General features: G+C 62.6%; 1 protein-coding gene and 1 long non-coding RNA gene across 2 annotated transcripts; one reads left to right on the top strand and one right to left on the bottom strand.

Annotated features, from left to right (window-relative positions):
* MEX3D (mex-3 RNA binding family member D) lies at positions 1–8,676 on the bottom strand. The gene is made up of 2 exons (XM_060145772.1): positions 8,061–8,676; positions 1–2,214 (listed from the first exon to the last, which is right to left on the bottom strand). The coding sequence occupies exons 1-2, from the start codon at positions 8,674–8,676 to the stop codon at positions 836–838; spliced, it is 1,995 nt and encodes a 664-aa protein (XP_060001755.1). The 3' UTR covers positions 1–835.
* Positions 8,677–8,999: 323 nt separating this feature from the next.
* LOC132517827 (uncharacterized) lies at positions 9,000–12,649 on the top strand. Its single transcript, XR_009539828.1, has 3 exons — positions 9,000–9,118; positions 9,977–11,093; positions 12,355–12,649. It is a non-coding gene; the product is annotated as an uncharacterized LOC132517827 (long non-coding RNA).
* Positions 12,650–14,326: the final 1,677 nt, after the last annotated feature.

Here is a 14,326-nt window from a genome sequence, read left to right as displayed (position 1 = left end):
TCACGTGTAGTAAAAAGACTTTATTAAGAAGGCTTTGAAGTCAAAAAATAAAACTCTTGATACAATTTTCTGAACCCTTAGGTCAGCTCAGCAAATATATAATCAGTAATTTAGCTGTGTAAGATTAAAGGTCCGTTACTTTATTTAAAATAAAATATATTTTAGTTTTCTTAAAATTTATTCCATAAAGTACATATTTCCCTATAAATTCCCTACATATACACAAGAGGTAAAAAGTAAAAGTTTAAAAAAACAAAAAAATTAAAAAACGGTCAACAGAAACCACAGCAGAAAAAGGATTAATAATTAAAAAAAAAAAAAGTAAGTTCTGGACGCCCCCTCCCCCCGCCCCCCTCCAGCCTGCGCGCGGCTTACATACTAAAGGGTAACCAGTTGGCCCCAAAAAGGGAGCCGTCCTTCTGGAAGTTTCTGCAGAGGTTGAGGCCGTGGGAAAACAAACACTGTCAAATCGATATCAGCTACGTACAAAAGGACAACCGGGAGAGTTGTAAAAATCGTGTTGTTTTTTTTTTCCTTAAAAAGATCACCCTGGGGAGGGGGGGGTGTCTTAAATAAAAAGTGCAAGCAGGCCTTTTCTCTCTGGTTTATTTTAACCTGTCGACTCAATACTGTCATTTGTTAAGAACTGAGGTGTCGCTGGGCCACCGGGTCGCCGTCTCCAAGCCTGGGACTGGAGTTAAAGCTCGTCTGTAAACACTGGCCAGCCCGCCGCTCACCCCGCCCACCCCCTCCCCTTCCTCCCCACCCGGCCCTGAGCACCCACCCCGCGTCCGTGGACGGGCCCTGAGGGCCGCGGGCGCGGCGAGGTGACCGGCTAGGAAAAGATATGAATGGCCTGGGTGGCAGGCGTGCGGCAGGCTGGGCACTCGGGCTCGCTCTTGCCGCAGATGCGGACGGCGCAGTCCATGCAGAAGAGGTTGTGGCCGCAGGGCACCAGCGCGGCCATCACCTCACCCTCTGCACACACAACGCACTCCCGCGCCAGAGCCGCGGAGGCGGGGGCGTTGGGGGCCGGGGCCGCCTGGGGCTTGCGGCCACTCTCCGAGGCGCTCGAGTCCAGCGCGGAGCACGAGGAGGCCGAGGAGCTGCCGGGCAGCGAGGTGGCCGTGGAGAAGCTGGCGCTGCTCGAGAAGGATGCCAGGGAGCCCTGCGGGGGCCGCCAGGGCAGGGCGCCCACCGGGTCGGGCGCAGCGCGGCGGGCCAGCGGGAGCTCCAGGCTCAGGCCGCCGGGCTCGGGCAGCGTGGGCGAGTGTCGTGGTGTGCCAGCCCCGCTGCTGCGCCGGGCGCCCGCGGCGGGCGGCGCGGGGGCCCCGTTGACGGCGGCGCAGCCGCTGAAGGCGGGCAGGGGCGGGGCCCGCTCAAAGGGCGCCCAGATGGTGGCCGCGGTGGGCACGGTCAGGTCCAGCGCCAGGAAGTCGAAGCCGAAGTCGCAGTCCTCGGGGGCGGGTGGCCCCGCGGGGGCCCCCGGACCGTCCCCACCGAAGGTGAAGCCTCCGTTGCCCGAGGCGCCGTAGGGGCTGGTGGGGTCCGCGTCCGGCACCGGCATGGTCGGCCCCCCTCGGCCGCCCGCATAGAAGGCCTCGGGGCCCCCCGGGGTGCCCAGAGCAGCGTCCCCCCGGAGGCTGGCCGTGGGCGCGGGGGGCCGGCGGCCCGGGTTGGGGGCCTTGGCCCAGAGGCCCGCGGCTGCCCCGAGCAGGTCCAGGCAGACGTCGGTGCCGTTGGAGTGGAAGTCGCTGTCGGGGCCGGTGTCAGCGAAGGCTCCCGTGCGCAGCGTGATGTGGGCCTCGATCTCCTCGCGCGCCCGGTCCACGTTCTCGGGCATGCCCGTCACAGCGAACACCGGCTCCTTGTCGCGCCCGGGCGTCACGATGTACGTGTGCGTCCGCTGCTGGATGCGCTTGATGGTGGCGCCCTTGGGGCCCACCACCAGCCCCACCACGCGGTAGGGCACGCGCACCTGGATGGTGGTCTGTCCCGGCAGGTTGGGCGGGCCCTGCGCGGTACCGGGCAGCCCGCCTGCCTTGCTGCGCGTGGCGCGGATCACGGAGAAGTGCTCGGCGGCCGACAGGATCTCACGCTTGGCCATCTCCACGTCCTCTTTGCGGCCGGTCACGATAAAGACCGGCTCCTCCCCACGCACCGGTGTCTTGATGTACGTGTTCGTCTTGGCGCGCAGAGCCTTGATCTTGCACCCTGTGGTGGGGGACGGGGAGACACAGTGAGGGCAGGGACCCCTCCCCAGGACAGCTCCTCCTGGGCAGCAGCTGCAGGGGCCAGCCGGTGCGCTGGGTTAGGAGGCCCCACCTTCGGGCTGTGATCTCAGGCACTCGGCGTCCCTCCCTCCAACCTTGGGCGTCAGTGTCCACTCTGGTTCTGCAACTCCCGGCTCTGTAACAGGGGAATTGTCCCAAAGGCAAGGAGGGACCCTGTTTTAGGTTGAAAGGCGTCCCCCCAAATCCATGTCCACCTGGAATGTCAGAATGTGACCTTATTTGGAAATAACGTCTTTGCAGATGTAATTAGTTAGGGTGAGGGCATGCTGGATTAGGGCGGCCCTGAATCCAATGACCAGTGTCACTATAGAGGGGGGACATGTAAAGACACAAGAGAAGATGGCCCTGTGAAGACGGAGCCCAGGGTTGGATTGAGACAGACACAAGCCCAGGAAAGCCAAGGCCTGTCAGTCAGTACCACCAGAAGCCCGGGGAGAGGCCGGAACAGATTCTCCCCTGGAGGGAGCATGGTCCTGCCCACACCCCGATTTCCACCTTGCAGAACTGGGAGGGTTCATTTCTATAGTTTCAAGCCATCCAGTTCATTTTACCAGATCTAGGACACGAATGCAGACCCTCTGACACCAACTCCCTGACAGGAGGGGAAACTGAGGCTCGGATTGTGGAAATGGCCTACGACTTCTTCCTGACCATGTGACCCTCCCCCAAGAGCAGATCCTGGGCCCCATATCAGGACGCCTCCAAAGGCCCTCAGTGGTCCCAGCCTCTGAGGGGAAGCTCGGGGACACGGCCTTGTGGCTTCATCCTTGCTGCCTGGGCTGGGCTGGGCTAGGGGGCTGACCCTGCGGAAGGGGGCCAGGGTGGCCGTTGGGGAGAGGGTCAGTCGAGCAGGTTCTTTGACTAGGTGCCTCTCCCACCACCTAGGCGGCCCTCCCGAGGTCGACTGGAAGCTGCCCCTGAGACATCTAAACACCAGGCGTGGCCGGCCCGGGGCCCTGACACCCAACCCCCCGCCCAGGGGCCTTCTGACACATCTTGAGTCCGGACCCAGAAGTCTGGGAGGACCCCCCACCCCCAAGTTCTGGGGATGCCAGAGGGACACAGGGATATTGTTGCAGTGCAAACAGAGCGCGGCATTGAGTGGAATAACAGCGTGGCTAACTTCTCAGCGAGGGAAAATACAAAGTTAGCGGGACGAGCTGTCTGCCTACAGCCAAGGAAGTCAGAGACACGGGGCCTGGGCGGGGGGCAGCCTCACCCCCAGCGCAAAGAGGGCAGGAGCCCCCCATCCATGGCTGAATAAAAGGGGGCCAGCTGAGTGGGGGTCTGAAATCTCCCAGGGAGACACTGCTTTCCTCCCATCTCCCGGCCTCGCCTCCTGGCCCCCAGCCATCCCCACTGCACCCGGCGTCCTCCCCGTCGGTGGCTGCTGACCTGGGCTGCCTCCACTCCTGCCTGGATGGTCTCCTCCCCACTTGGCTGGGGAGGCCCCTCCTGCAGTTCCCCTGCGCCTGACCTTTCCCATTTGTCACGTCATCCTCACTGCTGCACCCCACCATCCTCTCCCTTCTCTGCATCACATCACAGCCCGGCACCCTCTCTTCCAGGAAACCCGCCCTGACTATGCTGGGCCAGGCCCCAGCACACACTTCTCAGAGTTTCTCCTCACACCCTAAGTCTGACTTTCTGGACTCCCCGAGGCTGGCGGACTGTGCTGTAAGGGCCGGTGGACTGGGATTGCCCTGGGCACTCAAGGAACCATCCCATGCCTCAGTTTCCTCACCTGCCAAAGGAGGGCAGAAACACACCCAGCCTCACAGGTTTGGGGCAGGACCTGACCGGCCACAGACTGGAGAGTGGCCCCAGACCGGTGCCTGTCCTCATGGGGGAGCCTTGGTGGGGAAGGGACCCCTGGGCAGTTCAGGGCTGGGGAAGGACCCTGCAGCTTCCCGCTTGCCGGCCCCCATCCTGCCCTGACCCAGAGAGCAGCCTTGGATGGAGGCCTCAGTGGCCAAGTAGAGCCCAATTAACCATCCAGACTTCAGCTGTGACATCCACTATCCCCCAACCCCCACCCACGCTAAGACCCTGAGAGGTGGCAGAGCTTGGTGGGGTGGGGAGTGGAACTGCACAAGCCAGGAAATTGGGTTTCCAGGAGTGACCCTGGGGGCTACCGCCAACTGGTGGGTGCAGCAGAAATGCAGCTTCCTGGGCCCTGCCCCAGGATTCCAACTCAGATAACCGGGAAAGGTGGCTGACTGCCCCAGGCCCCAGCAGGCCCCACCCTGCGGCAGCCGGACCCTCCTCAAGAGGGGCAGGGCCAAGGGTCCCCACGGGGGGCCTAGATGCAGGCAACCCCGCTTCCCATTGCTCGTGACCCTGTACTGGGGTCTAGGCACCACTGCACTGGGCGTTCAGGGAACCAGGCCACATGGGCTCTGCCCCAAAGGAGCCCACGTGGTGACCACAGGCCACACTTATCAAGGGAACCTCAAGGCCGTGTGCGGGGAGCTGAGGGGCCGCCCTGGGAAGGAGGCTGCGTGCCGGGGGAGCACCGCTGGCTAAGGGGACATCAGGGACAGAGTTCCAGCAGGCCAGGGCTGGGACAAGTCAGCCCGATATACTGCCACTCCCAACACAGCAGGGTGCTGTCCCCAGGGCCAGGCTGAGTCTCAGTACCGTGTCTGGGGGCAAAGCTGGCTCACCTGTGAAACAGGGCCAGGGAAAGCCCCGTGCAGCAGGCACGGAAGGGTGTGACCTGCCACCCGGGGGCCCCGTTCTTCCTACGCCCCCCAGTGGGTAGGTAAGAACGTCAAGGCAGGGGCCCCCGACAGGCCTGCAGCGTCCCACAGGGGTGGGGCCCCGCACAAGGGAGAGAACAGCGAGCGCGAGGGATGATGGAAGGGACCCTGGCTGGCTGGCAAGTCACTCGCTCCCGACCGTGAGTCGAGTGTGCTGCAGACCCAGGCCCGGCTCTGAAGACCCAACCCCGGCCACCCCACCCACGGCCATTCTGCCAACTGGGGCAAAGGCAGCAATGCGGGGGGCGCAGGGGAGGGTCTCAGAAGGAACTGGGCGCCAGCCCCCTGACATTTGATGACCAGCTGGGGTGACAGGCTCTCCACCGGCCCTTCTGAGTTTCCACTTTTCCTGTTTGTGGAAGGGGACCCTGGAGCTTTGGAAGGTGGAAGGTTCTCTCCTGACTCACCCTTGCTCCCTGCAGGGCAGGAAGAGCCAGGAGACTAGGGTTCATATCTGGGCCCTGCCGACCAGCTCTGGCGGCACCTCCGCTCCTGCAGCCTCTCCCTCCCCGTCTGTGACCCGAGGCTGCAGGATCCTCTCTGGGGGACACCTCAGGGCAGGTTGAGGCTGCCTCTCAGTGGGTCCAGGGCACCTTCTGGGCCCCTCGGCCTCCGGGAGGAGAGAGCAACGCAGGGGCTATAATCTCCTGCCTGTGCCCAGAAGGTGCATGGACCCATTTCAGGGCTGAGAAAACCGAGGCTCACAGAGCAGCAAGGGGGTGTCCAGGAAAGGGCGAGCCCGGGTCTGTGGCTCTCGTCAGCACAGGAGGTCGGGCAGGTGAACCCCCTGACCCTGCACTCCAGAGAAGGGGGTGGCCGTGGGCCTGGGGTCAGACAGAAAAGAATAAGTTCAGGGTAGGCCGTGCCCCCTGCCCTAGGGACAGCAGGGCAGTAAGAAGGGACAGGTTCCATGTCCAGGGACCCACAGGGTGGACAGCAGGGTGGGTAACCGGAAGAAGGGCACAGAGTCCTCCAGGCTGTGCTTGAGAACTGGTGGCAGAAGCTGGGAGCCACAGATGCTTCTAGAGTGGGGAGACACAAGGGCTGCTGCAATTGCCAACCTGTCCTGGCATTCGTACTCCCCTCTCTGGTGCCCTGCACCCCACTCACCCCTGCACCCCGGGGTGGCTACAGTGTGCCGGCCAGGTGCTGGGATAAGAACCAGCATCTGGCTTGAGAATCCTCACGACAAGGGGGCTGCTCTCCCCCCTGTCACAGAGAGGGGCTCTTGTGCTCAGAGTCACAGGGCCACCCTAGTCTGCAGGGAGAGCTGTCAGGGCCCAGGGACCCCCAGAGCCTGCCTTGCTGTCTGCCATCCGCAGGAATCCAGGCTGATACCCTGGGTACCAGCGGGTACCAGAGGGACACGCGGTGCCAGCGGTCAGTGTGGAGCCTGGCGACCCAGCCACCAGACTGCTCAGCATGTAGGCCAGGGATCGGTGCCCCCTGCTTGCGGCCCGCACCCCCGGGGGGCTGACACGCGCATTCACATGGGACTTGTCCTCAGGCTCCACCACCAGGTGGATCAGTCTCATGACCTCGAGTGACAGCCCCCAGCCTCAGTCTCCACAGGCTCCTGGACACTCAGCTGGGAAGCAGCTGTCTTGTTACAGGTCCTAGTGAAGTTACTGGGGACAGGGGCGGCAGGAGGTGATGTCCTGAATAGGAAGAAGGCAACTGGGTGGCAGAGGGGAAACGTCCGATCGTGGTCTCATGGTGCCTGCGGGTAGCCGCAGGGCCCAGAGAATGGTTTACGGGTCCCCCTCCCCCCGGCTCCCATTCCTAACAGCGGGTCCCCGGGCCCAGCATCACGCCTGGTCCTCCTTGTGTCCACACATGGGGAGGACAAATGAATGACTGAACGTACCTGCACCCAAAGCCAGAAGGCTTGCTACCCCCTGGCCCCACCCACCCAGAACTAGTAGAGCGGTGTCCAGGGCATCCCTGCGGTCCTCTGCTTGTGGCAGTTAGGGCGACAGGTCACCTTGAGACTCAAGCCCCCCAACACCCTTCTCTAGCTCCTGTTACCGAGGGTCCAGAGGCAGGGACCCCTAGCCCCACCTCAAGCCCCGCCCAGGCCCCACCCCAAGTTCTAGAACCTGGCTGAGCAGCAGGGAGCCCGGAGGTGCGGGCAGGAAGGCAGGAAAGTTGAGGCTGGTGGGCAGGCAGCTAACAGGGTGGGTGGGTGTGTGCTGGGCCGGGCACTGCCCACCACCCTCCAGCCCGCCCGCCCCGCAGCTCCAGGGCCAATGAGCGGCCGCCGGCCTGATGTCACCCTGCAAATCTCAGCCTGGTTCTCTAACAAAGAGAACAATGGGGCAGCCACAGGGACACTCCGACAATGCCGCTCCGGGACCCGCACACCCTGGGTCTGCTGCTGGCCACCTGGCCAGGGGAGGGCTGTGGGGCAGGACCCCAAAAGTGGCTTTTACGGGGGGGGTCCTTGTGCATCCCCCAAATCCCTGACTGGGGGCAGAGAGCCCGGTAGGGATCCTCTCTCATCCTGTCCTGCTCCCCATCCCCAGCAGGGTGCCCAGGCTGGCAAGTCTCGATGCACCCTCTCTGTGCCGCCAAACTTCTCTCGACACTGCCGGAGCGCCCGCGCCCCCAGCCCCAGCGACCCCCCAAACCCGAGCGAACCCGCCCCGTGCCAGTTTTGGGTGTGGAGCGGGCACTGCCCAGCCCGGCCCCCTTATCCCCGGGATGCCACCGCTGGCGGCCCAGGGCCCGGGCAGTGAGCTGCACACAGGGGCCTTTCCCGGCTGCAGGCGCCCAGACAAAGGCGGCAGCGGGGCCGGAGCGCCGAGGGGAGGAGCGCGGGCTGCGCCCAACTTTCTCCCGCGGCCAGCGGCAGGACAAAGGCACACAGGCGGCCACCGAGGCCCGAGCCCACGCGGGGCGTGGCCGGGGTCTGGTGTCCAGCCGCGGGCTGGGCTGGGTGGCCCCTCCCGGGACGAGCCGCGAGGGGACCCCCGGGGAGGCGCCCCCGACGGCGGCCACTCACCCTGGCGACCCACGATCTCGGCGACGTGCTCGGAGCTGGGCACGGGCACGCACTCGGTCATGTTCACGCTCTTCTTGCGGCTGCCGATCACGCTCATCTGCTCGGCCAGCAGCGTCGGGGGACCCAGGGCCGCGGGGTGGGGCGCGAAGCCCGCGAACACGTCGGGCGGCGATGGCCGAGGCGGCGGCGGGGGGCTCACGTCGGGCTCCAGCAGCGGCAGCGGGCCGGGGGCCACGGCTACCCCAGGCGCGCCCGCCTCGGGCCCGTCGGGGGGCGCGGGCTCCGCCGCGGCCCCGCAGTCTGCGCCTCTCGCCGCCGCCACCGCTCCGTCCCCGCCGCCCGCGGCCGCCCCCTCCTCGTCCTGGTCGCCCGCGCCCCCCAGACCGAGCCCTGAGAGCTGGTCCAGGGCCAAGCGCAGCGCGGCGGCCGCGTCGTCGGGCTCGGGCGGCGGCCGGGGCGCAGGCGCGGCCTCCTCGGCGCCCTCGGGCGGGGGCGGCGGCGGCGGCGGCGGCGGCGGCGGCGGGGGGCCCGGGCTGGGGTCCCCCCCGACCGCCGCCCTGGGTCCGCCGCTGCGCTTGCCCCCGCCGCCGTCGGGCTGTCCGGTGGAGCTGGGCATGGCGGCGCTAGCGCTCGGGCCCGCGCTCCCGCCTCTCGGCCGCCGGCCGCCCCCGCCGCCGCCGCCCGCGCCGCCGCCCTCCGCCTCTGAGAGCTCGGCCGCCGGCCGCCGGCATCCAGCGGCGGGGCGGGGCGGCGGCGGGGCTGCTCGGGCGCGGGCGGCGGCGGCGCGGCGCGGCTCGGCTTGCTTCTAGGCGGCGGCGGTGGCGGCTCCTCGGCGGCGGCGGCGGCGCGGACGCTCCTTCCCTCCGCCCTCCCGCCGCCTCCCTCCGGCCGCCGGCCGCCCCGCCCCGGCCCCGCCCCCGTGACGCGGCTGCCGCCAACAATGGGGCGCCGGGCAGGGCGCACGCGCGGGACGGGCGGGGCGGTCACGTGGCGCGGCCACCCCCGCCACGGGCTTTGGGGCGGGCCGGGCGCTGTGGCACGTGCGGGAGCGGCCGCAGGTAGGTGCCCGAGGCGGCCCGGGCCCTGGGGGCGCGAAGGCGCCCCGCCCCAGTCCTCGCCTCTGGGCCGGTGTCCCTCTCCCGAGGCCCCTAGCGCCGGGGCTGGCCTCCAGACTCCGCCCCCCTTCCCCCGCGCGATCCCCGCACGCACCTGGCTTCTAGGGCCCCCCCGGGAGGTCTCGGGCACCCACATCCCCCATCCCGGGAGAGTGCCCCGAGCCGAGATCGCGCCACGTGGTGGTGCTTCCCGGTTTGGGCTGGTTTCTACCCGCCAGAGCCCTCGGACGTGAGCACCGCCCTCTAATGCTCAGAGAGCAGCCCAGCGTGCCCACGCCTAAAGCCAACCTGTCCCGGTGGCCCTTCCTCCATCGGCCTTTCAGGGCCTTCTTTTTTCCTTTGGGGCGAAGGAGCCGTCCGGTTTCCCCCTGTGGGATTTCTTTTGGTGAATGGATGGGCTGGGATCGACCCCACCCAGGTTGTCCTACCCGGTCTCCGAGGGGACCCGGGACCTAGTCCCTGCTTGGCTGCGGGACCTCAGGCCAATTGCATGGGCTCTTTGGGTGGGAGAGGGGGCAGCCCGCCCCTTTTGTCCAGCACTGACCTCTCACCTGGTCCACTGCCATCCTCACCCGACCTGGGTACCTGCCCCCCACCCCATGGAGTCCTTCAGCCACAGCTGTCCACGACTGGATGGCCCAGAGTTCGTCACCTCTCTTCACGAACTCTGTCTTCCCTGGCAGGTGCCCCTCCCCCTCTCTTAAGGGAACCCAGTTCCTCTCTTAAGGTCTTGGACTTATCTTTTGTGTGCTTGAATGCTCGCTCGGAAGTATTAATTATTTCATTATAACTTATGTTCAGGGACTTCCCTGGTGGCGAAGTGGTTAAGAATCCGCCTGCCAATGCAGGGGACACCGATTCCCAGCCCTGGTGGGGAAAGATCCCACATGCCGCAGAGCAACTAAGCCGGTTCGCCACAACTACTGAGCCTGCGAGCCACAACTACTGAGCCCCTGCGCCTAGAGCCTGTGCTCTGAAACAGGAGAAGCCACTGCAATGAGAAGACCACGCACTGCAACGAAGAGAAGCTCTCGCTCGCTGCAACTAGAGAAAGCCTGCGCGCAGCAATGAAGACCCAAGGCAGCCAAAAATAAATAAATTTCTTAAAAAAAAAAAAACAGGAGGAAGGGGAGAAGCGTCATAAATAACTTTAGAGACACGGAGGAAAATGCCAGAAGCCACCAAAATTGCTGAAAGGGGGTCTGGTCCGGGGAGCATGGGGCTGGGCATGGCTATTTTCCATGATGGGAATTTCAGTGATTTTTTTTTTTTAGCTACACACATATTAGTTTTTAAACGTGTTGAGGCAACACTGTGATGAAAACACCACGGCCAGTGAGGCTCGGTGGGGGCCTGGGTCTGAGCTCTGCTGCTGAGCGCCCCTCCAGCACTGCCCAAGGCGGGGTGGCAGTGGTGCCTCATCCAAGGTCATGTTTTGAGAGAATAATAGTCAAGGAAAAGAACTTTGTTGCCAAAGAATATAAAACCACAAAACTGCCTTTCCTGCACCACTTCCACGTTCAGTCTTCCTCCTCCAGTTATTAAAATGTGCTTGTGGCAGTTGATTTTGGAGTGGGCTCATGGTTACTTTTGTGAATTGAGTTGGGTTTGAAATAAAATTTACATGCAATGAAAGGCACCTGCTTTCACTGCCCTGTGCATAAGCTCTTCCTGGCCAGATGAGCGGCTGCAGGACCCAGTTGGCTCTCCCCTCTCTGTCGGTCACCTGGACCAGTTTTGCCTCCTCTGGGGCTTCACGTAAACAGAATCTTTTTTTTTTCCCCCTTTTTGTCTGTACCGCGGCACATGGAATGTCCCTGACCTGGGATCGAACCTGTGCCCCCTGCAGTAGAAGCTCGGAGTCCTAACCACTGGACCGCCAGGAAGTCCAGGGAATCGCTTTGTACTCCCTTGTGGGGTGAGTTTTTTGCACTCGGCCTAAGTTAATTTTTGTCATTTTTTAAAGACTCCCGGCCAGGCAGCTGTGCATCCAGGCTCCTTCATGGGCCCGTGTGGGCTGCCTGGTCTCCCAAGGCTGCCAGGGACCCTCTGTCTCCCGCCAAGCTGGCTCCCCACACCTCTAGGGCCGGCCAGGATCTGTGCACAGACGTCAGGTTCCCTGAACCCCTGATATATATATATATATATATATATATATATATAATTTTTTGATAAATTTATTTAGTTTTGGCTGAGTTGGGTCTTCGTTGCTGGGCCCGGGGTTTCTCTAGTTGCGGTGAGTGGGGGCTACTCTTTGTTGTGGTGCGTGGTCTTCTCATTGCAGGGGCTTCTCTTGTTGTGAACCACGGGCTCTAGGTGCGCGGGCTTCAGTAGTTGTGGCTCGCAGGCTCTAGAGCGCAGTCTCTGTAGTTGTGGCACACAGACTTAGCTGCTCCGCGGCATGTGGGATCTTCCCGGACCAGGGCTTGAACCCGTGTCCCCTGCACTGGCAGGCAGATTCTTAACCACTGCGCCACCAGGGAAGCCCCCTGATATTGTTTTATTTTTAAAATTTGGGATATAATGTACACATATTAAGGTGCACCCTTTAAAAGTACACAATGCAATGTTTTTTTTTAGTAAATTAAAGAGTTGTGCAGTCATTACCACCATCAATTCTAGAACATTATCAGGAATTCCCTGGTGGTCCAGTGATTAGGACTTGGCACTTTCACTGCTGAGGGCCTGGGTTCAATCCCTGGCTGGGGAAATAAGATACATCCCGCAAGCTGGGCGGCGTGGCCAAAACAAAAAAATGATCATCGTCCAGAAAATGAAACCCCTTACACTTGCGCCATTACCCCCAAGCCCCCTACAGCCCCAGCCCTGGCAACCACTCATCTACGGATTTACCTTCTGACATTTCACATGCACGGCATCAGACACTGTGGCCACAGCAGTCAGGGTTCTCCAGAGAAACAGAGCATAATAGCAGAGGTTTACCATAGGAATTGGCCACACAATTATGGAGGGCTCCGTGTGATTCAGTCCGAGGCCAAGGGCTCGAGAACCAGGAGCTCCAGGGCAGGAAGAGAGGGACGTCCCAGCTCAAGAAGAGAGAAGGAACTTGCCCTTATGCTGTCTTTTTGTTGCACTTGGGCCCTTGATGGGTCGGATGACACCCAAATGGGTGAGGGCGGATCTCTCAGTCTACTGAATCAAATGCTAATCTCTTCCAGAAACATCTGCACAGACACACCCAGAAATGTTTTACCAGCTCTCCAGACGTTCCTCAGCCCGGTCAAGTTGACACCTACAATTAACGTCACAGCTTGCTTCTGTGTCTGGCTTCTCTCACTGAGCATCGTGTTCTCAAGGTCCATCCACGTTGTAAACGAGTGTCAGTGTTTCTCTCCTTTTCACGGCGAAGTGATGCTCCCGCGTGTGGAGGGACTAGATTTTTTGTATCGAACCATCCCTGGATAGACGCTTGTTTCATCAATTTTTTAAAATAAGTAAATAAATAAATTTTTGGCTGTGTTGGGTGTTCGTTGCTGCGCGCGGGCTTTCTCTAGTTGTGGTGAGCAGGGGCTACTCTTCATTGCGGTGCGCAGGCTTCTCAGTGCAGTGGCTTCTCTTGTTGCGGAGCAAGGGCTCCAGGTGCGCGGGCTTCAGTAGTTGTGGCACGCAGGCTCAGCAGTTGTGGCTTGCGGGCTCTAGAGCTCAGGCTCAGTAGTTGCGGCGCACAGGCTTCGTTGCTCCGCGGCATGTGGGAACTTCCCGGACCAGGGCTCGAACCCGTGTCCCGTGCATTGGCAAGCGGATTCTTAACCACTGTGCCACCAGAAACCCAAACTCCATCCTTTTTAAAAATGTGTTCCTTCCACCCTCATGGAGGAGGGGTAGGGGATGGGGAGGAGTGACAACCCGATTTGCAGGGGTCCTGTCGCAACCCCTGAAGGGGACGGGGGAGGATCTAAGAGGTGGCACGACCCCCTAGTGACAGGTAACAGCTGCACTGCTGGCCCTTCCTGCACCAGGACCTGAGCTCAGCTCCCAGGGTGGCTGGAGAAACGCACTGCTTTTGGTGAGATGCCCTTACTTACTGTGTGGAGGCTGCTCCGGCTGCCCTGGCGACCACACCCCAGCAAGGCTCTGTGCCTGTCCTCCCTGCCCCCTGCCCAGGGCTCTGAGAACAACAGTCTCTGTGGAGCAACCTGCTTCCAAGTCCTTCGTGACCACGAAGGACTGGGAATGGGCTGGGCTGCCAGGGAGCCTGGGCATCAAACACCTGAGCTCAGTCCTGGGGCCTGATGTGAGGGCAGGGGGCTGGGGGGTGGGCAGTGAGCAGATGGGCCTCCAGCTGGCATTCAGTCTGGGCCCCGCACCTGGGGAAAGGCCTCACCCTCTCGGTCCTGACCTGCCTGCTTGGGAACCCTGTGGCCCACCAGCCCGAGGCCTGTGGCCCCTGCAACGGACTGCCCAGAACACAGCTGGGGTGCCAACGCCACATCTGGATTTTGCACGGGGACCATCTGGGGGCTCGGTGCGGGGGAAGACGAGCAGCCCCCAGGCCCCGACACGCCACTTCCATATCCATCGAGAGGTGCCCGGACGGAAGGCCGGCTGTGCTCCTTTTCGAGCCCCAGGTAATTCATACGAACAGCCCTCCTGGCCACGGGGCACCCACCCACCGGCTCTGGGCCAGCGACCAGCCCAGAACACAGAAGGCACAGAAGTGGGTGCAGGGAGCTGAGCCAGTGCTGCAGAAGGGCAGACACCACAGCCTGGTCCACAGCCGACTGGCCCAGGGCAGGTGAGAACGGGCGGGCAGGCTGAGGGGAGGACAGAGCGTGGCACGGCTTGCCCGCCTGGGCCCCAGGGAGAAGGTCAGGGTGCTGCCCGTGCCCTCGCTCCGCTGCCTGGCGTCCTTTGTGGGGACAAAGGGCCGGAGGCAGGGCTCCCGAGGAGCTCAAAGGCCAGGGAAGGACACACAGGACGGTCCAGCCCACCCTACTGCTCCAGTGGTGCAGCACCCTCTCTGAATTCCTACTGCCACCAAAAAACCCTCCTAAGGCCTTTGGGAAGAACTGCTAGGACCCAGGAAGACAGCTCCTTGCTGTGGCCCAGACTTCACGAACTGCCGGCGACCAGAGGGAGCCAGCCGGCCGGCCGTGAGCAGGACAGGGCACGGGGACAGGGCCAGCCATG

Source organism: Lagenorhynchus albirostris, chromosome 3 (assembly GCF_949774975.1).
Source record: "Lagenorhynchus albirostris chromosome 3, mLagAlb1.1, whole genome shotgun sequence".
Lineage (NCBI taxonomy): Eukaryota > Metazoa > Chordata > Mammalia > Artiodactyla > Delphinidae > Lagenorhynchus > Lagenorhynchus albirostris.
This window is presented reverse-complemented; position numbering and strand designations above follow the sequence as displayed.

Bases quoted from the DNA above. Each gene is read 5' to 3' on its own strand.
- MEX3D (XM_060145772.1), bottom strand. From the start codon at position 8,676: ATGCCCAGCTCCACCGGACAGCCCGACGGCGGCGGGGGCAAGCGCAGC. The intron at 2,215-8,060 runs GTGAGTGGCCGC...CCCCCACCACAG, and splicing joins CGAGATCGTGGGTCGCCAGG to GGTGCAAGATCAAGGCTCTG.